Source organism: Lepidochelys kempii, chromosome 6, assembly GCF_965140285.1.
Source record: "Lepidochelys kempii isolate rLepKem1 chromosome 6, rLepKem1.hap1, whole genome shotgun sequence".
In the NCBI taxonomy this organism is placed as follows: Eukaryota; Metazoa; Chordata; order Testudines; family Cheloniidae; genus Lepidochelys; species Lepidochelys kempii.
In genome coordinates, this window is record NC_136385.1 from 76,146,076 (window position 1) to 76,173,498 (window position 27,423).

Consider the following 27,423-nt stretch of genomic DNA (forward strand, 5'->3'; position numbering starts at 1 on the left):
TGAGGAACCTTGCTTTACCACAAACTGGAGGACTGCTCTGCCAAAAGATGCATCTGCTGTAGAAGTTTGTACCAGAGCATAATGTCTCGCAAAGGTAGGGATGGAGCCTCATGTTGCTGCTCTGCAGATCTCTAGAAGACAGATGTTTCAAAGTGCGGAAACAGATGTAGCATGGGCTCCAGTCAAGTTGGCTCTCACTTTCTGAGGGGAGCGGTTGCCATCAGCTCATAACAAAGCAGGATGCTGGCCAAAATCCATTTGGATAGTCTTTGTGAGGTAGTAACTTCCCCTCTCATGTATACGGCAAAGGAAGGAAACAGCCTGGGAGATTTGCAGAAGAATTTCATCCTTTATAGGTAGAAGGCTAGAGTTTATGAATACCTAGTGTGACAAAGTTCCTCCTCTGCCTTGGTGAGTCCTGCACTTTTTGGCGGATTTGCTCACCTCAGAGGTTCACGGCAGCCCTCAGTTTGGCCGCTTCTGCTAGAGGCTCAAACCTGCCATTCACTCAGCTAACCTCATCACTAGCCAGCATGGGGAAAATGGAAAACAATCTCCACAGTCTCTGTGGTCCCACCTAGTGGGTCGGGGACAGGCCAGATCCCTTTCCAAATTAGACCTTCCCTTCTGGTGCTGCTCAGAGACCAGATCAACTCCTCCTGTATCCAATCAGGAGTTGGGGGGGATGGGGAGAACCCGGGCCCACCCTCTACACCAGGTTCCAGCCCAGGGCCTTGTGGGTAGCAGCTGTCTATGTCTCCTGTATCAGCTGTGTGACAGCTACAACTACAACTCCCTGGACTACTTCCCCATGGCCTCCCCTCAGCACCTTCTTTATCCTCAATGCAGGATCTTCCTCCTGAGGCCTGATCACGCTTGTACTCCTCAGTCCTCTAGAAGCACGCCTTCTCACTCCCTGCTCCTTGCACACCCCCCACTAACTGATGGGAGGTCCTTTTTAAACCAGGTGTCCTGATTAGTTTGCCTGCCATAATTGATTCTAGTATGTTCCTAATTGGCTCCAGGTGTCTTAATTAGCTTGCCTGTCTTAATTGGTTCTGGCAGGTTCCTGATTGCTCTAGTGCAGCACCTGCTCTGATCACTCAGGGAACAGAAAACTATTCATCCAGTGGCCAGTATATTTGCCTTCTACCAGACTCCTGTACCCCACTGGTCTGGGTCTGTCACATAAGAGAATGGAGCTTCTTTTCCTCTGATGGGGGAGGCTTCAAATATAAGACAGACAAGTGAATCATCTGGTTCAGATGGAATTCTAAGATTACTTTTGTGATGAATTTGAGGTGTAACCTCAAGAAAACTTTGTTCATATGGAAGACTATATAGGGAAAGTCAGTCATAAGAGAACACTGCTCACCTCTTCTGGCTGAGGTGACTGTAACCAGAAATGCAACTTTCACAGAAAGATGCATGAATGAACATGAGGCTAAAGGTTCAAATGGGAGTATTCATCAATGCTGACAGGACAAGATTGAGGTCCCATATCAGGTTTGGTTTCAGCACTGGAGAAAAGGTTCAGGACAGTTCCTTCAGAAGTCTTGCTCTCATAAAGCAGAATGTCTGCCTACCGGATGGGGGAAAGTGCTAATAGCTGCCAAACATACTTGCAAGAAGCTGATGGATAACCTTGACTTTTTTAGAGAAACGAAGTAGTTCAGAATAGTAGGGATCTCTGAAGATTTCGGAAGCATCTGACAATGCTGTCACCAGATAGAGAATCTTTTCCATTTTGCTGTGTAGCATTTCCTTATGGATCTTTCCTACTATTGCTAAGGATGGCTTGTAAATCCTCCATACATGACTTTTCCAGGTCCATCATTCATCCAAATATCATATTGTTAAATGGAGGTATGCTGGGTTGGAGAGTTGGATCCTGCCTCTGTCCTGAGTCAATAGCTCTGTTAATAGCCGAATATGGATGCACGGATGCAAGGACATCTGAAGAATGCTCAGGAGCCAGAATTGCCTGGGAAACCATGGTGCAATCAACAGCACTGATGTTCCATCCTGCCTGATTTTCCTTAGAACTCGAGGTAAAAGAGGGATGTGTGGAAATGAGTACCTCAGCTGTTCTGATCATTGAGCTAGAAATGCATTCCCCCTTTAACTGTGGCCCTAAGCTGCCTTGCAGCATTACGTCAGGCATTTATTGTTCTCTTGAGATGCAAAGAGATCCCATGATGGGAATCCCAACTGCTGAAAGCATCAATATGTGTAGTTTCTAGTCATGGTCTCTGGTGACGTCTGCTGAGTCTGTTTACCAATGTGTGGTGCAACCATGGAAAGCACACTGCAGAGAAGGTGATCTGGTGACAAATGCACCAGTTTTAGAGATTGACTATTTCTATGCAAAGGAGGGTGGCCCTTGCTCTCCCTGTTCTGCTGACATAATAAACTGTTGTCATGTTGTATGACATGGTCTGAATGTGCAAGATTCAAATAAATGGAATCATTTTCAGGCTTCATATATTGAATGCAGCTCCTGAAGGATTACGTGCAACTGGGATTCTTGGTGGTCCAGGTACCCTGTTCAATGTGTTCATTGAGGTGGGCTCCCCCTCTTAGTAAGGAGTTATCTGTAATCATTATTTTTATGGGTGAAAGAGGGACAAAGGACACTCCCATGCATACTGTCTCCCTGTTTTCCCATAAGTCAGAACTCTGGGGGAGTGAGATGGGGTGTTCACCCCATACTTGCTCTGAAAGGGTTAATGAAGACAAAGAAGGGGACTAATTAACCCAGCAGACCATAGCTGAGAGGAAATCAGGTGGGTATATAATCCTGGGACTGAGTGAGGGAGCCCAGCTGGGGAGGGATGAGCTGGGCTGGGGTTATGAAGACAGGAAATTGGCAACAGAAAAGGGGACTGCTGGGAAAATCTGCAGTCACACCCTGGGAGAAGGGAGGTGCATTTGGGCCAGCAAACCCAGAGAGAAAGGAAGCCAGAGAGGGAGGACAGGGCTCAGGGAAAGGCAATAAGGTCTAGAAGGGAACAGGCCTTGACTGCTGACTAGAGGGTCCCTGAGCAAGAACCTGGAGTAAAGTGTGGGCCTGGGTTCCTCTGCCAGCCACTGACAGAGTGGCACTATGAATAAGTGAATGGGAAGACTGCCTAGGACTGCTGGTGAGGAAAGACGCTCATTTGCTGGAAGGTGAATCCATTTAGTGACTTGGTCAGAGGGCTGAATCACAAAGAGGCTACGGCAGCTCGTCGAGCAAGGGAGGGGGCGCAGATCCAGAGAGAGAGAGGAGGGGCAGTGAATAGCTGTGGGAAGGGGCATTGACCTTGTGAGCTATTCCCCAGAATGAGCAGGAGGAGGCACCATCGTAGAGGTGAATGGAGCACCCCGCCACAGGGAGTGAGATCATTCTGTCCAGACTGTGCTTTCTTGGCATGTAGACTGTCCATAACCAAGCGTGTAGACATCAAAATCAAAGTTTTGCAATAAGTACACAAAGCCATGTACCCTAAGAAGGTGAGACTAGTCTGAATTGCTGTCTGGGGGTAAGTGCAGAAGATAAGTGATGAGGTCTTTCATACACTAGAATTTGTCCCAAGGAAGGTAACCTTTGGCTCTGATTGAATGTAGGGGTGCTCCAACAAAGTCTATAGTCTGAGTGGGAGCTAAAACTGATTTTGCTATGTTTACTTGGAGCCCTAAGGATTGTAGTAGTCTGTGCAGGGGCAGAGTTGTCATCCATACTTCTTGATATGATTTCCCTGGGATCAGCCAGCTGTCGAGGTAGGGGAACACTGATGAATCCTCATGATGCCTGTGAGCTGTCACTATTGACAACACCTTAATGAATACCCTCGGTGCCATCAAGAGGCTGAAGGGGAGCACTCTGTATTGGTAATGGTCTAGGCCTAAGGTGAATCTCAGGAATCTCTTGTGTATGGAGTGGATCTCTATGTGGAAATAAGTGTCCTTTACATCAAGAGCTGTGAACCAGTCACCCTTGCTTAGCGAGGGGATTATACAGGCCAGGGTGATCATTCTGAAACTCAGGTGGTGGATGAAGATGTTCAGCTGTCTGAAATTTAGCATGGGCCTCCAGCACCCTTTCTTCTTGGAAATGAGAAAATATCTTGAGTAAAATCCTTTCCCTCTATGTTTAAGAGGTACTGGTTCTATGATTTCCAGATGGAACAGAAAGTCTACTTCTTGTCTGAGCATCTTCTTGTGAGAGGGGTCTCTAAAAGGGAGGAGGAAGGATTCTTTTTGTGTGGGGAATGAGAGAGAAACTATTCTAGAATGGTGGTGATTATCTCCAGAATTCATCTGTCTGATATTGTATAGTTTCATGCTGGGAAAAATGAGTGAGGCAAATGGTGTGTAGGAGTCTTGAATAAATAAATGTGTCAGGGGGACTGATTTGTAACTGTCGAAAGTCCCATCAAAAGGATTTCTTGGTGGGAGGCTGGCACTGGAAGGAGAATGTAGGGGGTTGTTGTGTTTACTGCACTACATTCTCTGGTGTTTCCTAGGCAGCTTGTAGGTCCTTTGATGGCAGAATGGTCGAGGGGCTGGTCATTGTCCATAAGCCTGAGTCTTGAGGTATTTCCTTTGTGGTGCTGGAGCACAGATATCTAGTGAGCAAAGAGTTGTTCTTGAGTTTTTGCGGGAATATAGCGATTCATCTGACTTCTCCCTCAATAGGTTATTTCCCTCAAAAGTCAGATCCTCCACAGTGGATAGGACTTCTTTGGGAAATCTGGAAGATTGGAGCCATGAAGCTCATCTTATGACTATGGAAGTTGCCATCGAGGATGAGGCTATATCTACTTCATCCACTGAAGCCTGGAGGGCCAATCTAGCAATTTTCCTTCATCAATAATTATTTGGAAATAAAGTCTATCTTTTTGAGGGAGTTTGTTGTTGATTTTAGAGAACTTATTGTAATTAATAAAATCATGTTTTGATATTAAATCTTGGTAGTTTGCTATGTGGAACTGCGAGCTTGCCAAAGACAAATTTTCTCCCAAAGAGATCTAAACATTTGGCCTCCTTATCAAGCGGTGCAGATTTGGGGTGGTGTTGCTTGTTTCTTTTGGTGATAGCTTGCAGCAGTAAAGTTTGGAGTGAGATGTGACAGTAAGTATTCTGCCCCCTTCCAGGGAATGAAATGTTTCTCCTCCATTCTCTTTGGAGTGGGAGCACAAATAGCAGACTATCTTAGCCCATTCTAAGATGGTCTCATTAATTCAGAGTGCCATTTTACTGGGACCAGCACTCTGAAGGATATCTAGGAGTTTATGAGGGTGTTCTGTACTTCTCCAAGGGGATCTGAAGCATGTTTGTGATTCTCCTCAGGAGATCCTGTAACTGCCTGTAGTCATCAGGTGGTAATGGTGGGGATGGCATGACCACTTTATCATGAGGATGGTAACCTCTCAGGGGTGAGTGGTTCTGTGTGATCAGGTTGTTCCTCCTCCTCAGAGGGTTGAGGCTCTTTCTTGTGTGTGGAAGCCTATCTAGATTCCCAAAGTGAGCTCATTGATTCGGGATGTCTCATATACAGATCCCAGGGACCCCAGTAAAGCCAGTACAAACAGTCATAGGGGAAATGAAGGGGTCCCCATGGAGAAGGTCACCAATAGTCCAGAGTTGGGTAGTTTGTCCTATGAGAGAGGGAAAGTGCCCAAAAGACCTTAGAGCCTCTGTCAGGGCAGATCCCATGTCTTGACAGGGGTGGTGAAATTCTCCCACTGATTCTGGACTCATCAGAGGAAAAAGAAGCTTCTAAATTGATGCGCAATACTGTTGGTACTGAAGGTTTTATTATACTTCAACTGGTCAATGGTAATGGTGAGTGGAGAACAGCAGGTATAGTAACCTCCATGGTGAGCGCTGGATCAAATAATATTGGTTCTTCTAGGTCTGCACAGATAGTAAGGTTTTCTGGTAGAGTCTGTCTAGACTGTGATGCTGGACAATGGACTGGGCTTCTTTCCTTTGGAAGTGTAGCTGGTGTCAACTTCAGACAGGAAACAGTCTCCTGTACTGACGACTCCTCCTCTCTCAGCGTCAGCTTCGTCATTGTAGGAGGGTTATGCTGCTTTCTTTCCCTTGCTGGTACTCAGGATGGTCTGGCCCCCTTCAGCTAAGGATGGGTTCAGGTCACTTTTGCCACTTGGTGCCAAGAAACCAGTACTGTGCTCCTTGTGAACTCCTAACATCTCTAAGCTGGGATACTGTCTCATATGACTTAAGGGGGTGACAGAAAGGAGATCCTCTTTTTGAATGAGGACTTGGAGGGGGATTTCTCAGGTTTCTTGTGAGAGTGTTTTCCCTTACACTCCTTGTCTCTCTGTCTGGAAGAGTCTTTAGCCCTGATTATTGCCAGAGCCAGAGACCAGGATACTGGGGGCAGAATCTAATGGGGGGCCAGGATCAGACCGAAGTCTCACTGTGCAGTCCATCAGGAATTCTAAACCTGAACTTATGAGCATGATGGGTTCAACTAGGAAAGGATCAGCATATATTGAACTTGAAGGTGATATGAGCTCACTGAAGCAACAGAGGCATGTGTCATAAAAGTCGCTGATTGGAAAAACCTGGCAGCAGGCTATGCAGAGCTTGAATCCTGGGATCCTGGACAAACTAGGCACCCTGTGCAGGGCAGTGACCAGGTTGGGGAAGACCTCTAAGCCTTAAAATCTGCTAAAATACTCTAATTAGAAACGATCTAAAACTATCTACAACTATGTCCAATGTTAGAACAAGAGTGTTAGCTAATACCGAAAACACTGAAGAGGTTCCATCTCAGACTACAGGTAGTAGAAAAGAACTGGAGAGGTGGTTGGTCTGCACTGCTCCTTTTGTCCTCCAATCAGTTCACAAGGAGGGGACGTGTGTAAGTCCAGATCAATGGACACTGCTAGCAAAAATATCCCAGTCTAAGGAGCATGGTGAGCATGCGCACCTTGAGTGGAATACACATAGGGACCATCACTCAAAGAAGAATAAGCAGACTCCTTGGTTTTATGCTTCATCCAAAAAGTGACATCTCCAGAATCTCAAGTGTTCCTCTAACACTATGATAGGACACTGATTCACTACTTACTAAAATCCATAAAAGAAATAATAGATTCAAGCATTTTAACCAGTTGATTGTTTGGTTGGAATGGCAACACCTGAAGATATAGATAGCATGAAGATGAGGTTAGGGGTGACAAATAATTAGGAGCAGTGGGTTTCTTAAAAAAAATACAATAGCAATAACTGGGGGGACATCATAATTTTCACTAATACATTTATTTGCATATATCACTCAGCTGCTCATTAATACCTTCTTGAGTGTTTTTCAGCATTTATTTTATTATAAATTATATGTCATTAAAAGTAAACTGATTTACGATCAGACAATGTCAGACTGAATTACATTTTAATGTCTTTTACTATGCTAACTGCCAGCTTCAAATGTTATTCAATGCACCTCTAGTACCAATTTTTCAGCCTGGTGTAAACTTGCCTCCATTTTTGTGGGTGCAAATAACTGCAAGTGCAATTTCGTAGATGATGTCACTTATATTTCTAAATTAAGTCCCTGACTGCATTTGCAAATAGGGACATTAGACATTGTAATCACCTAAGTTGTGGGCACAAACAACTGTGGATGCAGCATTACATCTGAAAAAGTGGAGGACAGTGTCTGAAAAATCTGGACCATAATATTTACTCTAGAGATCTAATATCAGCAGGAAATAAAGAAAGAAATAACAATTGATCTGCAGAACTGTTCTTTGAAGTGATTCTTGACAACCATATAATTTGTAGCTGGTACTGAAATAAAGTAAAAACTTGGCCAATTTACCGTGTATCCAGTGTCTGAGCCAAGATGTGCAGGCAGCTCACCATTGTAGTAGCATCACTCCCTGTTATATAAATAAAGAACATATTATTCTGAACAATATAGTTTGCTTTTAACAAATATTTCAGTATGTGCAAACATACAAATTTCATGACTCTTAATTATATATCAAATTCACGTGTGATGGGAAGGCCTACAATGCCCCCTGCTAAAAAGATCTTTTAGAACTAATGGTTTTATTTCCCCTCCTTCTCTCCTTATTTTCCCTCTTGAGATTGGGCAAAATGAACAGGGTGCATACTTTATTTCAGAATGTGCCATTTCTGTCTCCTTCATTTTGTTTTGTCTTTCCCTGTTGCAGTTCTTTTCCTTTTTGTTTAAAACTTCTTGGATGCCAAGAGCAGCCACTGAGAGGCAGGTGCTGAATGGTTAATGAAAAAATAAGATATGGAGGATAGTCCAATTGTTGGAAAAAATATCTCCATAGAAGACAACATGTTAAACAAGAGGTGGGATGGGGGCCCTACACATATGTTATACGGCCCCCGTCCTGCAAACTCTTATGCATGTGTTTAACTTTATGCACCCAAGTAACACATTTAATTCAGTCGAACTACTCACCGGAGTACAGTTAAGTATGTGCATAAATATTTGCAGGTTTGGGGCCTAAATGTATATATTAAACACTTCTGGCCAGGATGTCAATCCTGCTTTCTTTATGCTGTTTGAAGACATTTTTCTTTGTCTCTTTAATGTCTCTAAATATGAAACAGAAGCACTGTGCCACACCAAAATGAGGTAAGGGTTTTCATTAACCATCTTCCACTTTCCATGACACAAGGCACTGTGACAACTTCTCTTAAAGGATCATGAATTAGTTACAAGATGGCAATTTATAATCTTCAGAACAGAGTAAGTATTTTTCAGGATAGCTTTCTGGTTTCCTTTGTAACACTTATACGTGCAGAAATTCTATCAGAGGTAATAGCCCAACAAATTCAGATACTTAAGATACTATAAATTATATGGAATGAAAAGACATTTAGAAAGATAAAGTAGACATGTAGGTCACAATCTGGAAACGGGATCTGCTAACACAGACTCCTCCACCTATGAAGGGACCTACTACAGTTAATGAGATCCCACACAGGAACAGGTGTTCATCCTACTGGATTGCATTGCAGGAGTAGGACCTTATTAAGCATTTTTTTGTGCTACTTTGTGTAGCAGAAAGAAAGAGAGGATATTTTTCTTAGTGTGAATACAATTATAACTGGGTCTAAATCCCCTTTGAGTCTTGGCCCCATTTCAATACATGGGTCTGAACTTTGTAGCTAGTGATGAGCCTGAACCACAATTTCCTTTTACTGATATGGAATCATACTCATTATTACATATATCTAGAGACATGTGTCTGTAATAATCACTTTACCCCACACTCCCTGTCCTTTCATTAAGTCTGGTCTCCTCAGTTCTATGGTAATGCAAATAATTAATAATATATTTAAATTGTGAGTGGCATGGAACTGGGATCTTACTTGCAAAGCACTCTAAACTAGAGCTGTTTGGAAGTTTTCTGACAAAACCACCTATTCGAGGAACTGAATAGTTTCACTGAATCTATTAGAGATTGGACAAAACTTTTGTCAAAACACAGGCACTGGAAATCTGCTGGTGTTCCAGAGGCCACATCTCTGCAGCAGAGTGCCTGCCAGCCCCTAGAGCTCCATCTGGAGCCTGGGCTCACAGGGCTGCTAGGTTTCCCTGCTCTGCCGCAGCAGCCCTGGAAACCATGACTGGAGCCAGGGCTCTCATGTCTGTTAGACATCTGCGGCAGGGAGCCTGGCAGACTGCACAGTCTCAAATGGAGCCAGGGCTCTCAGGCAGCTAGGCTCCCTACTTCGCAATAGCTCTGGCTGGAGCCTGGACACCAGGCAGAAGTTTAGTGAAACTGACATTCTTGTGTTTCACTGCTGCAGTTCAGTGCAAAGCAGTCATAAAACTGACAAGAATGTCAATTTTCACCCATTTCCTTCTTAGAACACCATGTTTCCCAAAAAAAAAACTTGAGGGGTGTTAGTGAGTGTAGTGGCCTTTGATTCAGAAGAAATGTTGGTAAAATTTGCTTTTGCTCTAAATTGGAAGGAAATACCTAAACAACAAACTCTCCCCTGCCCCCGCCCCGGAGTTTTGGCCAGCTATACGCATCTGTGTGTTTCATAAATATTAACTTTAACTTTAATAACAACAATATTGAGGATTTATATATGAATTTAAGCATCAGAAAAAGTGATTTTATTTTTGAATCTTATCATCTAAATTTCTTTACCTAATTTCTTAGCAGACCATATGAAAAAAGTGGGTTTATTTCACACTCACATAACACGACAGCAAATTAAGGTTAATTTATCAAATTCAGCTGACACTAAATATTGTAATTATTATTATAAAGTATTTTTTTGTGAAAGTTATGAGAAAATGAAAAAGGCAGAGATTCAAATGGAATCTCAATATTAACTTTCACTTCACCTGATGCTACTTACACCTGTTAGAATATATAAAGTATAGTAGTGTATCAAATTCTATCTTCAGTTACACATTTGTTGCTCCCATTGACTATACTGGGATTGGAGCATGTGCATCAGAAAGCAGAACTGTATCCAGAGACTGTGAAAAGTTTTAGTTGTTACAGAAATAATGAAGTTAACAGTCATACACCACTTATTTTCCACCACAAATCATATTGCTCATCAGTTATAAACCTTAGATATATTATAGGAAGCACAACATGTTATAAATAAAACTTCATCAATATCTTTTAATAACTTACCAAAAAGTGAAATCCTATGTCTAACAAGAGCAGCAAGTTTGCAGAATAGGCTAAAGCAGAAAAGAATGCAAAATAGTAGGAAAAGACACAGAGATTAATGTTTTGTTTAGAACATGGGGTAAAACAATAACGAGAGAATAGTGAGACTACAAGATGTGAAAGAAAGGTACACGGTAGTTCCCTGAAGGTGTATTTTCAATCACATAATGAAAATAAGCAACCAGATACTTTCTTTCATCTGGCAATAATATCTTCCCGAATAACTTTAAGTCTAAAAAGCACCTCAAAGATTAAATGTGTTGCCTGTAATTACAATAGTTAGCAGCAACTGCATTTTATATGGCTGAATCTCTCTCTAACGGTTGTAATTTTTCCTGCATGGTGAATAACATTGCATTGTTTCATTTGACATATGAGAAAGATAAATAAATGTTAACAAACTTAAGATAATTTAAAATGCTTTCAGAAGATACTGTTTATAAACAGTTTATCTTTTTGTGTTTGTAACAGTCACCGATAGGTAAAATTAATCCTGAAATATTAACAGAAAAAAAGAGTGGTCCTAGCAAACACTGTCTTACAAGTTTAGTTTCAATCCATAGTAAAGTAATGTAATAGATGAGAGAAAATTCACCTAACATCTAAAGCAGTGTTTTTCAAAGCTCGGGTACTGGGTCATGGCATGTAAGGCACTGGGTCGCTGTGGTTAGCACCGCCAGCTGGGACGTTAAAAGTCCCATCGGCGGTGCTGACAAGGTAAGGCAGGCTAGTGCCTACCTGTTCCAATACCACGCTGTGCCCTGGAAGTGGCCAGTAGCGGGTCCGGCTTCTAGGCCAGGGGGCCACCAGGCTCTGCGCATTGCCTCCGCCCTCAGCACTGACTCCGCACTCCCATTGGCTGGGAACCAGCCAATGGGAGTTGGTGGGGCTGGTGCCTGCAGGCAAGAGCCCCGAGGAGCTACTTGCACACCTCTGCCTAGGAGCCGGACACCTGCTCCTGGCTGCTTCCAGGGCGCAGCGTGGTCCGCAGTGCCAGGACACGCAGGGAGCCTGCCTCTGCACCCTGGCTATGCCGCTGACTGGGAGCCACTGGAGGTAAGTCCGCATCCCAACCCTGTGCCCCAGTCCCCTGCCCTGAGCCCCCCCCGAAACCTAGAACCCCTTCCTGCACCCCAAACCCCTCATCCCCGGCCCCACCCCAGAGCTTGCACCCCCATCCCAGAGCCTTGACTCCCTCCCACACCCCTGTCCCAGCCCGGAGCCCCCCCAAACCTGGAGCCCCTTCTGCACCCCAAACCCCTCATCCCCAGCCCCACCCCAGAGCCTGCACCCCCAGGCAAGAACCCTGAGCTTCTCCTGCACCCCTGCCCCAGCCCAAACCCAGAACGCCTCCTGCACCCCAAACCCCTCATCCCCAGCCGAGTCCCCCCAAACCCGGAGCTCCTCCTGCACCCCAAGCCCCTCATCCCTGGCCCCAGCCCAGAGCCCTGACCCCCTCCTATACCCGAACCCCCTGCCCCGGCCCAGAGCCCCTCCTACACCCCAAACCCCTCACCCCCAGCTCCATTGGGTCACAGGCATCAACAATTTTCTTCAACTGGGTCCCCAGAAAAAAAGTTTGAAAACCACTGATCTAAAGGTTTCAGAGTAACAGCCATGTTAGTCTGTATTCGCAAAAAGAAAAGGAGTACTTGTGGCACCTTAGAGACTAACCAATTTATTTGAGCATGAGCTTTCGTGAGCTAGCTGTAGCTCACGAAAGCTCATGCTCAAATAAATTGGTTAGTCTCTAAGGTGCCACAAGTACTCCTTTTCTTTTTACTGATCTAAAGGGTAATGGAAACCATAAGCAATAACTAGCATAGGTTTCTAAAGAATAAATTTCACCAGGCAACCTTATTTTCTATTTGTAATAGATTTAAAAATTGGAGATAGATTTATTACATTTCTTATAGCTATCTAAGGTACTTTTATTGCTCTCCCATTGCTCTAGTATTTAAGCATCTCATTATCTTTAACGTATTTATTTTCACAATACCCTGGGGAGGTAGGAAAGTTGTAATATCCCCATTTTACAGATGGGGAATGAAGGCATACAAAAGTGCCCAAGCAGGTTAGACAGCTAACTCCCATTGAATTTACTTGGGTGAATTTGTGAATCCTGCTATGCATCTTTAGGCACCTAAATACATAGGTGCCTGAACACCTTTGTAAATCTGGCCCTAGGTGTCTCATCCAAGGTCATGCAGGAAATCTGCGGCAGAGCAGGGAATTGAATTCCTGAGTTCTAATCTAGTTCCCGAACTATTAGACCATCCTAGAACGTATTCTTATGTAATATATTTGGAGCTCAGTAAAGCATTTTATATTGTGTCTTGTGAAATTGTACTTGAAAAATTAATTCAAACTGAGTTGGATAAGAACACTGTTGTGTGGGCTGAAAACTGGCTAGAAGACTGTAAAAGGTAATGAAAAATTAGAGGATTAGAGGTAAAGATAAATCGGTGGACAAGTTGGAGAAAGGAGATTAGTGTATTCAATGTTTAGGTCTAATCTTATTAAATATCTGAATTAATCATCGAGAAGAGAGAGTATACAGCACATTAATGAAATTTATAGCGGACACTAAACTGGGAACAGTTGGTGAACACTAGTCAGGAAAGTGGAATAAAACAAATGAATATAGAGAAAGATTGGAAACTTAGGTAGGAAACAGGAAAATGAAATACAGCTTGACAAAAGACAATCTAATGCATCCAGGGAAACATAATATGAAATACATACTCAATGACTGGAAAAAACCTGGAACACAGTAATGTGGACAGAGATTCAAGGCTCATAGTGGAGAGTGAATTAAACATTAATTTGCAATGTCAACTGGTTGCAAACAAGTCTGATGTAGTTTTGTGCTGAGTATGTAGTGTTAACATATTAAGAAATAGGGAGCTAAATATTCCTCTTTTTAAGTTCTCATGCAATTACACTTACAATACCTTGTTCAGCTTTGAGCACCACTGCCAGAAAGATATTGACAAACTAGAGCGAGTTCAGAGAAGAGGAACAAATATGCTCAATGAGGGGAAGGACTGACTCATTATGAAATTAAGAAAAGGAAAATGTAACTGAACACAAGGAAAAACTTCATAGAATCATAGAATATCAGGATTGGAAGGGACCTCAGGAGGTCATCTAGTCCAACCCCCTGCTCAAAGCAGGATCAATCCCCAATTTTTGCCCCATATCCCTAAATGGCTCCCTCAAGGATTGAACTCACAACCCTGGATTTAGCAGGCCAAAGCTCAAACCACTGAGCTATCCCTCCCCCACCTTCCTAACAATGAGATCTATAATCCTGCAGAATAGTCTCAGAAGAGTAATGGTGAAAAGTGCATCACTTGGGACTTTTAAACTGGACTTGACAATGCACAAAAATGCAAACTCTTGAACCATAGCCCAGTGCTGGGGCTTTGGTAGTGTCTTGGTGAGGCCCAAAACTCTAGTTTTTAATTTTTAGCTCTTGAAAATAAACAAATGAAACTTTATATGGGATTTTCCTTTACACTCCCTTGCTTCTTGTTCCAGCAACAAATACAGTCACACAGACATCTAACAGAGCTATATGGGTCAACCAGATTTGACTCCTCTCAGCTACAATGACATCAGCAGGAGGGCAGCGAGATGCTGTCTCCTCTCAGTGGTACTCAGCTAATGTAGAATCACTGGGGAGGAGAGAGCAGGAAGGAAGGGGAGGTGACAGCACATGGCTGCTTCAGAGCCTTGTTGGCAGGGAGGTGGGACAGGGACAGAATATGGAACAAGGGCTCAAGGGGGAATAGGCCAAAGGAATAGGAAGGAGAAACATAGGACTTAAGGGGGTATAATGGGTAGGAGGGGTAGAATAGGGGAGGATGCTCCAGGACGCTCTCCAAACAGTTCCCAATGCTCCAGACTTCTACTACCTCCCAATAACATCCTTCTAGGATGCCCCAGTCTCTCTCCCTCAGTCTCAAATGACCCTCCAGGCTGCCCCAAAGCTCATCAATCCATTGAAATGTGTCATGGTAAGTCTATTATAATGATAGGGACAGCTGGGAGCTGTCTCTGTGTTTAGGTTGTCAAACACTTTCCATTATAAAAAGATTGTTGTGAAACTTTTCTGAGAAATTATTGAATAGCTTCCTCATTCCCTGGGCACTGTCCATTCTGTGTACCTGCAACCTAAATTTTGGCAGTCTAGCTTATCAGTGAAACTTAAATAATGTTCTTTTAGTGTAGTTTTTATGTCACTGTAAACTCTAATATTTTTATATTTCATTAATGGCTGATAAAATATGAATAGCATCTGTAGCTTCAGTGAAAATGGGTCTGTGAGCTCAATTGCTGTGATAAAATTGGGGCACAATAGTAAAATGTTTGAGAAATACTGCTATAACTAGCAGTCTTGCACCTGGCAGAGAGACTGACTAGATGATCTTGTTGGACTTTCTATCACTAAATTCTGATTCATGTAATGTCTGGCTGAGGAAATGTTCATATTAAACAATTGCACTTTAAGTTTCTTCTAATATTCTGCTTCTGCCTCACTCTGGCTGTGACAGCTGCTATCCCCCATGCTACATCCTCTTTCACAAAAGTACTCCACATTGCAAGGCCTGGCTATATCCTTCCAATGTGTGATATTTTAATCAATATTTTACTTTTGCAACTGAAGCCCCATGCAAAGAGAAACAAAGAGTTACTTTCTTGCCATGGCTTTAAATCTAGGTATTACGGTACCTCAGGATTTGGATACAAACAATAGAAATATTTCATATCCATATGTAGAGCCTTCAAGCCCAAATCATCAGAGGGATAATGTTAAGTGTTTTATAGAATTTTCACGTATCACTTTCATCCTCATTTGCAGTTTCTCTATTAAGAACAGAAATTATGAAATTAATTTGAAAACATTTTCACTAATATTTTCCAGTTTTCACTAATCATGGAGGTTTCACTGTTGGTTCCATTCTTAACACTGAGTTTTGTGCTTAAAGCAGGAATTCAACCACTTTGGTACATATGACACATTCAGCTCCTCTCCAGAATTACAGTATTCACTCGGAACACAGAATGAATTTTCTGAGAAATGACAAGTGAATTGGTTAATTAGTTTATGAGTTAAAATAAATGGATCCTTTCAGAAATGAAGCACCCATTGTCTGACAGTTTATTTATCCCAAATAATCTTAATAATGGAATAAAAGACACTTGAAACTGCTCTTATAATTAAACTCGCCAAAAAACTTGTGAGCAAGCAACATTTGAAGACTTTTTTTTAGTATTAATGGTAACTTTTTCACATTATTCTTCACAATTAAAAGTTTCTCTTTCAGCAGGGACTAAAAAAATATTACAGAGAATTCCACATAGAACTGTGCTCTTTCAAAGGCTGCCATTTGTCACTGTTCTCAATGGGACTGTGATCATAGCTTGACCACAGTTAGATAGCCATTTTGAGAAGAATGTCTATTTCCCATTTTTCTTAATGGGCACCTTGCATCCGAGCAATTTATCTGCTCACAGCTGGGACCCTTTGCAAGAGTCTGTGCTGTCTTTCACTAGTGCAAATCCTACAGTGACTCTAGCCCCTAGCTTTAGTGTTTTGAAAGGTATTTCAACCACATTTGGTTCCAATTACACTGATTTTCAATAGATTAAATTCATCTCAGTCCCATACTGAGGCTTGGAGTTGCTGTTGGAAGAGGGGCAGGAAGTTAGACCATGGAAGGGTGGCTTCCAGACAACCTGTGTGAGGCGGAAAGCATCTTCACACCAACCCACTAGGTACGTGCATAGGGGACATAAGATCTATACATGCATTCTGTGGCGTCAATGTTTCCCTCAAGTGGATGGAGTCAGTAGGCGACTGGGGCTGAGGGAACTGGGTTTGTTTAGTCTGCAGAAGAGAAGAGTGAGGAGGAATTTGATAGTACCCTTCAACTACCTGATGGGGGGTTCCAAAGAGGACGAAGCTAAGCTGTTCTCAGTAGTGGCAGATGACAGAACAAGGAGCAATGGTTTCAAGTTGCAGTGGGGGAGGTCTAGGTTGGATATGAGGAAACACTACTTCACTAGAAGGGTGGGGAAGCGCTGGAAAGTGTTACCCAGCGAGGTGGTGGAATCTCCATCCTTAGAGGTTTTTAAGGCCAGGCTTGACAAAGCCTTGGCTGGGATGATTTAGCTGGTGTTGGTTCTGCTTTAAGCATGGGGTTGGACTAAATGACCTCCTGAGATCTCTTCCAACCCTAATCTTCTATGATTCTATGGGGAGGAAGCAGTGTGCTGAAGACCTGAACTCTGCCCTAGTTTGAGATGGATAGATTTTCCTACTCAGTTCCCCTACACTTCACCCATATTAGAGCCATTTTCTTCAGTTTATGTGGATGAAGTGAGTTTCAACCAGTATCAATATCTTCTAGCTTCTTACTAAGCATTATTGCTACTGTTTAAGTTATGTTTCTGATAGATAGGAATAAAGCCCCGTTACTTTATTTTTTAAAAATATTGTGGGATTCATTTTGAAAGGTCCAAAATACACAATCAAAAGTCATGCATACATAGGAAAATTCTACACAAGACCTTTCCCATTTTTTATCTTCTTAAGTTTTTTATCTCCTTTCTGATGTTGGCATCCAGAGGATCTTTTGAAAGGGCAAACAGAAGAGCAGGGGAAAGAGCACAAACCTTTTTCACTACTAAGGCTATTCAATCATAGACATTAGCTGTAACTGACGTTTTGGATTGTTTCCTAGATTTGTCCTCTTCACTTCCCACAATAGACTCATTTTTAACTTTTTTTAAAGTTTACAAATCTTAGGGTATGTCTTTACTAGCAAAGTTAAAGCGCTGACGTGGTAAAAAAACCACCCCCATGAAGGGAGTAGCTCCCAGCGCTGGTACACAGTCTACACTGCCACCTTACAGCGCTGAAACTTGCATCGCTCAGGGGGGTGTTTTTTCAACCCCCCTGAGCAAGAAAGTTTCAGCGCTGTAAAGCGGCAGTGTAGAAAAGGCTTTAGAGCCTGAAGTTCCTTTTTCAGTAACCAAACTGATACAGTAAAAGCAGCAGCAGTGTCTGCTTCTTATTTGCCTCTGTCCTTTTCCAGAGTGTAGAACTCAAAGAGTGAGAGGAGAGTCAGTATACACGACTATTCAGATTCTGATGCTGAGAGGTGCTGAGGCCCTTAATTCCAGATGCCTTCAGTGGAATCAGGAGGCACTTAGCACCTTGACTTTCTGCTGACATTTAACAGTGGTATCTGGAATCATTTAGTAGTGGTGGTTTTCATGCTATTATTTCCTGTTTATGAAAGACTGGAATGGGCATGTAACAGTCATCCCATGGCACCGATTTTTGGGTCACCACCAAACTTGTCAAAATGCTTGATAATTTTGTAAGACTATTATTGAAAATATATATAATCTCTACCTGATTAACGTTTCACATTTTAAAAATGATGAAAAGCAAATTAAATTAATTAAATGATTAAAATTAAAAGAAAAAAAATAAAGATGAGGAATGTTATTTATTTACTGCCACTCTATTAAAGGAAGAATCAGCCTTTTATGATCTGTTTGAGGAACCTAACATTTTGCACTGTTATTTTGCCATTTTTTTTAATTAAATTTTTATAATCTGGATACAATTCCACAGAGTTTACCTCAGTCTATTACTTACCTTGCCAACATTTCTTTTTCCTTATTGGAAGCATATCCACTGCTACTGAGTGACTTAATTGGAGAAGACAGGAAGTACAGGCAGTGATTGGTAAAGTACTGGTCAACTAATGGTAGGAGAACCTAGGGAATACAGACACAAAATATACTTTTATCATCTACATACATTGTTAAGTGTACCAGACAGCACTCCAATACAGCACAGTCCCTTCACACAGACTTTTCATTTTAGGCTTTATATTACATAGGCTTTATATTACAATTGCATTTTCTAGTTTTAGTCATTAAGATTATAAATTCAAATCTCAGATATGACAAATTTACACAGAAATTAAGCCAAGCAACAAATAGCCTACTGTGAGATGTCAGAGGTGTCTTAATGTAAATATATGGGAACCTCTGAAAATAGGGACAGCAGAATATTAACAATACAAGAGATATTGGGATATTATCTCATCAGTTATCTGCTGAGCAAAACCATTAGAATTGCCAGATTGGATCCATCTGCTTTGCTATGCAGCTCCCAACAATAGCCAGCATCAGTGAGGAAAGTGTACTCTCCATCCCTTTCTATATTACGTGTTTGCAATATTGGCTGTAGCCATGTTGGTCCCAGGATATCTGGTCTGCTCAAACCTGAAGAAGAGCGCTGTGTAGCTTGAAAGCTTATCTCTTACACCAACAGAAGTTGGTCCAATAAAAGATATTACCTCACCCATCTTATCTGTCCAGTATTTGTCAAGGGCCATGGATCTCCAAGGCAGGCCCGTGCGGTTGCAGAGTGAGAGCATTATCCTGCACCCCCATGCTACAAGGTCAGATAAGGGAACTGCAGCTAGTTCCCCACAACTAGAGGCTACACCCACTAACTCAGCAGAATCAGATGACTAGCAGCAGACTGCTGATTGGACACCCCTTAATATAAAGCTTCCTGTTCTTGCCCCCACCCTTTGACTGAGCACCACATCTTTTAGTCATATTGCTGCTCAGACCCTGAGACCAAACTCCTGCTACCCAAGTCAGTCTTCCGATCTGCCTGTACCCCATCCTGCCAAGCCTGTCCCTGCCCAATATCTACACTGACCAGCCTGCCCCTGCGCTCTGCCTGTTCACTGATTGCCATTCTCCCATGGACTGATATCACAGCAGCTGCACTTGCCTGCACCCTGGACTATGAAACCTTCAGATAACTAGACCATGCATATTGACAACACCTACCAACTATCTGGCTTCAGATCTGGTCTCAAGCCCCGTGACCCTGCTTGTTCATAACAAGCCATGCAAATATTATCCCAGAGCAAGACATTTCTTCCTTATCCTAAATGGTGATGAGTTTATGTCTCAAAGCCTGAGGACTGATAGCCCTTGTAACTGCAAATTCAAGTGGATATGCCATTCTTATACATATAAATATTGAATCTTATTATAAAAAGCATACTAAGCTATTTTCCTGAATAATATCCTGAGGCAGCAAGTTCCAGAAATTACTTATATGTTCCACAAAAGAATATTATGTTTTATCAGTTATAAATATATTGTCTTTTAATTTCATACTATGTCCCCTATCACTCAGCAAAATAATTTCCAGAAATAGTGCCTTAAATCAATACTTCTGGAAATGTCACTTGGACTCTCTGACTCATTACCCACCTATATATATGGGAAACAGATATTCCATTACATGCATAGTTTTGTAACATTAACACATGAAGAAGGAACCTGCAGAGCTGGAACCTTGGAGATTTTGTGCTCCTGATGCTGCTGCTGCATTGCCACTGGAAGCTTAGGTGAGGCTCCTATAGGAGGACCATGTGAGGGTGGTCTGGAAGGAAGTACCGCACCGCAGGACCTCATAGCCCACTCACAGGCACCAACTTTTCAAACTGCTGGGGGTGCTTGACCCCCAGCTCTGCCCCAGGCCTTGCCTCCACTCCACCCTTTTTTCCCCCAAGGGCCCACACCCGCTCTGCCTCTTCCCACCCCCAATCCACCCCTCCCGCCCAGTTCTGCCCCCTCCCGGAGCATGCTCCATCCCCGCTCTTCCCCCCTCCCTCCCTCCCAGACTCCCTGCACCCTCAGAAACAGTTGTTCGTGGCAGGAGGCACCAAGAGGTGCTGATCTGCAGGGTCTGCTGGCGGGCAGGAGGTGCAGGGAGAGCTGGTAGGGAGGCTGCCGGTGTGTGCTCTGCACCCACCCTTTTTTCCCTATGGGTGCTCCTGCCCTGGAGCACCCACAGAGTCTACGCCTATGAGCCCACTGATTGGCTGGCACCAGTACTTAAACCAGGAAGCCATGAAGAGGAGCTATCTGAGCAACAACACAGACTGCCTGCCTGTCTCTGCTTCAGACACTGCTTGCAATAGACCCTAGACTCTGGCTTCCAACCCTAGTTTGTCCTTTGCTCTTTGACTGCTGTCTGCAACCTGGTGCCTGATCCTGCCTGCATACTGATGCCTGACTCGATTTGCCCTCTGGACTGTCTTGGACTCTGACCTCCCTGTACCTGACTCAGCCTGACTCCTGCTCTGACAATTAGGTCCAACCATCCTTGTCCCGATTGTTACACACACTATGTTCTGTATAATAGCAGGAGTTTGAGCACATTCCTTGAAATATTAAGTCACTCACTTTGGCAAAGAATTTAATTTCTTGGTCATGTGGCGATTTCTCTGTTTTTCCACTGGTGACAATGGCTTCTGCAAGGATACAATCAACATAAATGTCAATAAGATTGAGCAAAAATCTAATTGTAAATAACTCTGCAGTCTTTTGAAATAGCCTTACAGACTTAATTTTGAAGCAGTACAAGTAAAGCAGTATAGACACTCCAGCTGGCAGGTTCAGCAGATGCAACAAGTATTGCATTTGCATTTTTTTTAGAATAAATAATAATCAGAATCTTGTGGTATATTTTCTCAAAAGCAACAGAAGTTGTCATATGTGCAACTCAGCATAATGGGTTTATTTTATCATTGTAAAGTTTAAATATTAACTACTTTTATGATAGGTTTCAGAGTAACAGCCGTGAAGTGAGCTGTAGCTCACGAAAGCTCCATGCTCAAATAAATTGGTTAGTCTCTAAGGTGCCACAAGTACTCCTTTTCTTTTTACTTTTATGATGTTCATAATAAAAACACTTGAGAAACTTACCCAAATGTGCAATGAACTCTTGAGCAGAGTCAACATATTTTAGAATCTTCTTCAAAAACTTAAATGCAAACCTCTTTTCCATGGATGATGCATCCAAATCCATATCTTTCAGACCCCTAGTTCAGAAAGGGTTAAAATAAATGATATTACAAAAATGTTACAAATTATCAGGTTTCTATGAAGCTTTCCATGACCTTTTTTATTTTATTACCTAATCAAGGTAAATTTTCATACATTAAAATCCAGCTTTCATAGCAACACTCTTTCCAAATAGCTATTTCTATAGCAGTTACTTAAAATAAGGCTACATTTTTCAGAGGGATTTTATCCTTTTCCATGAAAAGAGTTTAAAAATCATGCACTTCAGTTTCATGACTTCGGAAAGTTTTGATCACATTACACAAATGAAAGTGACTTCATTCTGAGCCTGATCCAGCAAGATGCTGGCTACTCAATTTCCACTGATTTCAGTGCATGGTGAAGATGCTGAATATTGCATAGGAAGCAGATATGTCCAGATCCACAAAAGAACATAAGCACCTAAGTCTGGAATTCAGGTGGCAATGAGATGGTCAAAAACTCTGTTCAACTCTAAAGACGCCTTTGGTGTCTAAATTTGCACCATAAAGTTCCCCATAGCACCTAAGTTCCTGCTTCTGACCATGTGCACAATACATCATTCTAGACACCCAGGTGCCTATGCCCCAGTGGACTCCTCAAACCAGGGGAAGATATGTGTCCCCCCACCTTTCTTACCTGTGGGGCCTAAGCTGGTAGGTGTCTTCAGATCAGGCCTAACTCTACACAAAATGGCTGGAGACAAGAACCCCGCCTTGCAACCTTTTACCGAGTGGATAGGACAGCACTAGGCTGTGGGATAGTCTGATGCAGGTCTCTCACAATCTCTCCTGATGAAAGTATTTTCTGTGTATTAAAAATTAAACATACAGGGTCTAGAGAGTGAGAAAAGCTCCATAGCCCAGTGATTAGGACACTCAGTTGAGTGGCAAGAAACCCCTGCTCAATCCCTTCTTCTCATCAGGCAGAGAGAGGAATTGAACTGGTGTCTCTCACGTCCTAGGTAAATGTACTAACCAGTAGGCTAAAGGGACTCATTTTTCTGTCTGCCTAGCTGGCTTTTATGGATCCCATTTTCAGGCACCTATCTCCCCATTCGTTGTATAGGCAGCCCAAGTCCCTAAACTCAGAGTTCTGGATTCCACTGCGTGTCTAGGGACCTAAATTGTAGGTGCTACAATACTCTTAGTTTTGCAAGGCCTAAGTCCCTTTGTAGATTTGAACCTTAGGGTTTTTTTCCCTTGTGGTGCATATTGTTTAAACCATATCTTTGAGGGATCATTCAGGTTCTCTATTTAAATAAAAACTAATGGGGGGTGGGGATTCATATTTTAAAAAAATAGACAGGAAACTATAACTGTCAAAAGGCCATGCACTGATTTAAGACCAAAAAAACCCCAACCCCCCCTCCAAATTAGAATATTCTAGTTACAGAGTACAACTTTCCCTCCCTGAAATTTTCCTGTCATTGTTTGCCTAATTTATTTCCCTCATAGAAGTCATATAGCTCTATCTATTTATGCCTTTTATTTGTTTTTAAAATGGGCTTGTATTTACTTCCTTTTGTTCTGCTTTACCTCTTTGTTTTTTCTACATTTACTTTGCTTACTACTTTTTCATCATCACTGTATATTTGTTCATTCTCCCTCCAGTATTGAAGGCATGACAGTTTATACATTCCGTGTTCTGCTATTTAATTATTTGATTTTGTGCAACCAAATAACTCTCTATATATTTGTTCCATCATGTGGTGTATGATTACAGTAACAGCGAGGGCATGGCTACACTTGCAGATGTAGAGCGCTTTGAGTTAAACCAGCCCTTGGAGAGCACAGTAGGGAAAGCGCTGCTGTGTGTCCACACTGACAGCTGCAAGCATACTGGCGTGGCCACATTTGCGGCACTTGCAGCGGCATTGGGCGTGGCGCATTATGGGCAGCTATCCCACAGAGCACCTCTTTCCATTCTGGCGCTGTGGCTTGTGGGAAGGGGGTAGGGAGTGCAGGGCATGCTGGGTCCTGTCCCAACAGCCCATGATGCATCAGTTCGCCTCCCAGCAATCCCTGTGCTTCTGTGCACACTTGGCACCATCTTTCAATGTTTTTTGTACTGCACGCTCTGTCTTCCCTTTTGGTCTGCAGGAATGGAGCCTGAACTGCTGAGGAATATGCTCACGAGTCTCGCCAGCACAACACGTTTGGCAGTTGAGTTACTCCTTAAGATCCAAACTGAGGACTCCGACGATGATATCGACTCGAGTAATGCATACGACAGGAGATTGCTTGTGGCACTCATGGACATGCTCACCACCATGGAACACCGCTTCTGGGCTCGGGAAACAAGCACTGAGTGGTGGGATCACATCGTCATGCAAGACTGGGATGATGAGCAGTGGCTGCAGAAGTTTTGGATGAGAAAAGCCACTTTCATGGGACTGTGTGATGAGCTCGCCCCCACCCTGAGGCACAAGGACACGAGATTGAGAGCTGCCCTGACAGTGGAGAAGCGGGTGGCTATTGCAATCTGGAAGCTGGCAACTTCAGACAGCTACCGGTCGGTCACTAACCTGTTTGGATTGGGAAAATTGACCGTTGGAACTGTGTTGATGCAAGTTTGCAGAGCTATTAATCACATCCTGCTCAGAAGAACCGTGACTCTGGGTAACGCGCATGACATTGTGGCTGGCTTTGCACAAATGGGTTTCCCTAACTGCAGAGGGGCGATAGATGGGATCCATATTCCAATTCTTGTACCAGCCCACCTAGCCTCCGAGTATGTTAATTAGAAGGGGTATTTCTCTATGGTTCTCCAGGCGCTTGTGGATCACGGTGGGCATTTTATTGACATTAACGCAGGCTGGCCCGGAAAGGTGCATGACGCACGCATCTTTCGGAACACTGGACTGTTCAGGAAGCTGCAAGCCAGGACTTTCTTCCCAGACCTGAAGATCCTGTGCAATTAGTATAGAGGGGCTTCAATTCCTATTCCTGTACATAGGCTACAGACTGACTATTCAAAGGAATGGGGGTGCTATACCACAGACCTGCAGTTTGGCTTTGGACTTGAATGGATTTAATTCAGCTGCTCTGATCTCCACTCACAAAGAGCCTAAATATTTGAGTTAAGTGGATTTCATTCAGTAAAAATAAAGGACTACAATTTTTAGGGCCCTATGATGTAAACACTTATGCACATGATTTACTTTACTCATACAAATAGTACCATCACAGCCAATAGGAGTACTCTTGGGACTCAAGTCATACCACCTGCGTGTTAATTAGTATTAATTTCTTTGAAGCTGAGTCTATGCTTTCCCTATAGGCATTCATTTTTTAAAAGAACAAACTTAAGCTATCTACCTCCTCCAAGTACAGAGGAAAAATGGTTACATACCTGTGTTGTAACTGTTGTGCTTTGAGATGTGAAGCACAGTTCAGGAGGACAGGTCATGGAATAGATGTGTGCAACACATCTAAAAGAAAAACAGTTACAGTACAGGTATGGAACTGTTTTTTCTTCATCATCTGATTTCACATACCTATTCCATTTCTGTGACTCCCAAGCAGTTGTCTATGGAGCAGAGCTTGGAGTCTATTGAAAAGCAACTGCAGAACTGCCTTCCCAGAATCTACATTGCTTCTGGAAGCCAATGAAATGGCACAGTGCTTGATAAAGATGTGAACTGGAGACCAAGTCACTGCTCTACACATATTTAGTATTGGAATGTTCTTTCAGAATGCTCCTGAAACTGTCTGTGCACTTGCGGAATGTGCCATCAGCTTGGAAGGTGGTTTAGACTTTGCAACATCATAACACGTAGAAATGTACATGATCCATTCAGAAATCTGTTGTGAGGTAACCACCTCCCATTTCATCCTCCCTGTACGCGAAACAAATATTTGAGGCAAAGAATGACAGCCAGCGAATGAAGTTATTCCTCACCCTTGTGTGAATGCGGTTTGGAAAAAACCCCGTAGGTAAATAGATGGTTTAGTTGATATGGAAATTAGTACTCACCTTAGGAAAAAAAACTTCAGAGGAGGTCTTAAAGCAACGTTATCCATATAAAAAATAGTATAAAGTTGGTCTGCCAATAATACTTGCAGTTTTCCAACCCTCCAATCAGAAATAAATGCCACCAGAAAGGCTACCCTGGGTGATAATATGGAAAAGGGCAAGAAGTTAAAGGCTGAAAGGGAAGACCCATTAGAGCTGACAATATTAAGTTCAAATCCCAGGGGAAAGTAGCTCTTTAACCTGAGGAAAAAGCCTGGTCATTCCCTTCAAAAAATCTGATTGGGTTGCAAAATATCAAATATCAAATGACCTTGAAACAGAAGATGAAAAGCTGAAAGTGCAACCAAGTGCACCTTGAGAGAGCTTAGAGAGAGACCCGATTCGCTCAGATGCAGCAAATACTCTAGAACATCCTGAACCCTTGCCTCACCAGGAAGAACATTCCACTTGCCTGTCCACCTTTGTGTAGATAAGTAATTCTGGTGGACAATTTTCTATTGTTCAGTAGAGTTCTGCACAGCTAGTGACCATTCCCACCCCCCCTCCCACCAGTCTAGCCACTCAGCAGCCATGTTGTGAGGCTCTGAGGATTGGATTTAACAAGGCTGTGATTCTCGGAAACCATGTCTATATCCTGAAGCAGAATCAAGGGCAGTCGTCCTGACAACTTCTGGAGGCCCGAAAACTGGTGCTGTTGTGTCCAATTAGTAATAGAGCTTGAGCAATTAATATTAGAGAAGCATGATCTTACTTTGTTTTGAGAATTACCTAAGGTATATCAAGGGTATGAGAGGGAAGGCGTAGAGATTCATCTTCCATGAAAACAGGAACATGTCCATGATTGAACGCAGGCTCTGACCCACCATGGAGCAGAATTGATGGCACTACTTCTTCTGCTTCATAGTGAAAAGATCCACAGTCTGTCTCTCCCAGGTTTGAAAAACCACTCATATTATATTGATTTTTAGAGACCACTTGTGATCCCTGCTGAAAGATCCACTGAGATGATCCTCCAGAGAAATTTGAATCCCTTGTAGATGAGACACCCTGAGTGATATCTTATTCTGAATGCAAAAATTCCGGAGCCTAAAAGCTTCCTGACAGATCTGATCTGGCTCCCCATGTCATAATGCTGTCATATTGTCTGTAAGGACCTGAACAGAGTTTTCCCTTATCTCAAAAATTTTAAGGCCAGAGGAGATCATGATCATCTAGTCTGACTTCCTGCACATCACAGGCCACAGAACCACACCCACCCACTCTGGCTGAGTTACTGAAGTCCTCAAATCTTCATTTAAAAAGACGTCAAGTTACAGACAATCCACCATTTACTCGACTTCAAGCCCGCAAGTGAGCTGTGTCCCATGCTACCAAGGAAGGTGAAAAACCTCCAGGCTCTCTGCCAATTTGACCTGGGGAAAAATTCCTTCTTGACCCCCATTATGGTAATCAGTTAGACCGTGAGCACATGGGGGAGAGACCCACCCATCCAGACATCTGGGAACAAATTCTCTATAGTAACTCAGAGCTTTCTCCATCTAGTGTCCCATCTCTGTCCATAGGAGATATTTGCCAATAGCAGTCACAGATAGGCCATATACCATTGTAGGTAACCTCATCATGCCATAAATTTATCAAGCTCAATCTTGAAACAAGTTATGGGTTTTGCCCCCACTACTCCCTTTGGCCTCCACTACTCCCCCTTTTCCAGAACTTCACTCTGCAGATGGTTAGAAACCTTGATCTAATTTCAAGCCTAAACTTGTTGACCGCCAGGTATACCCATTTGTTCTTGTGC

The 27,423-nt window shown here is 42.8% G+C and overlaps 1 protein-coding gene across 13 annotated transcripts in view; it reads right to left on the reverse strand.

Moving 5' to 3' along the window:
• The window catches only part of RYR3 (ryanodine receptor 3), a 581,512-nt gene that overhangs the window by 156,703 nt on the left and 397,386 nt on the right, over positions 1-27,423 (reverse strand). For all 13 annotated transcript variants that reach the window (XR_012159473.2, XM_073348839.2, XM_073348831.2 and 10 more), the window contains 5 exons: positions 21,531-21,646; positions 21,009-21,076; positions 18,382-18,503; positions 10,665-10,714; positions 7,838-7,898 (listed from right to left, as the gene is read on the reverse strand). Coding sequence is in view for 12 of the 13 variants with exons in the window: in XM_073348839.2 (XP_073204940.1) it covers positions 7,838-7,898; positions 10,665-10,714; positions 18,382-18,503; positions 21,009-21,076; positions 21,531-21,646 (417 nt within the window). In the remaining variant the exon portion in view is untranslated. The remainder of the gene's footprint in view (positions 1-7,837; positions 7,899-10,664; positions 10,715-18,381; positions 18,504-21,008; positions 21,077-21,530; positions 21,647-27,423) is intronic.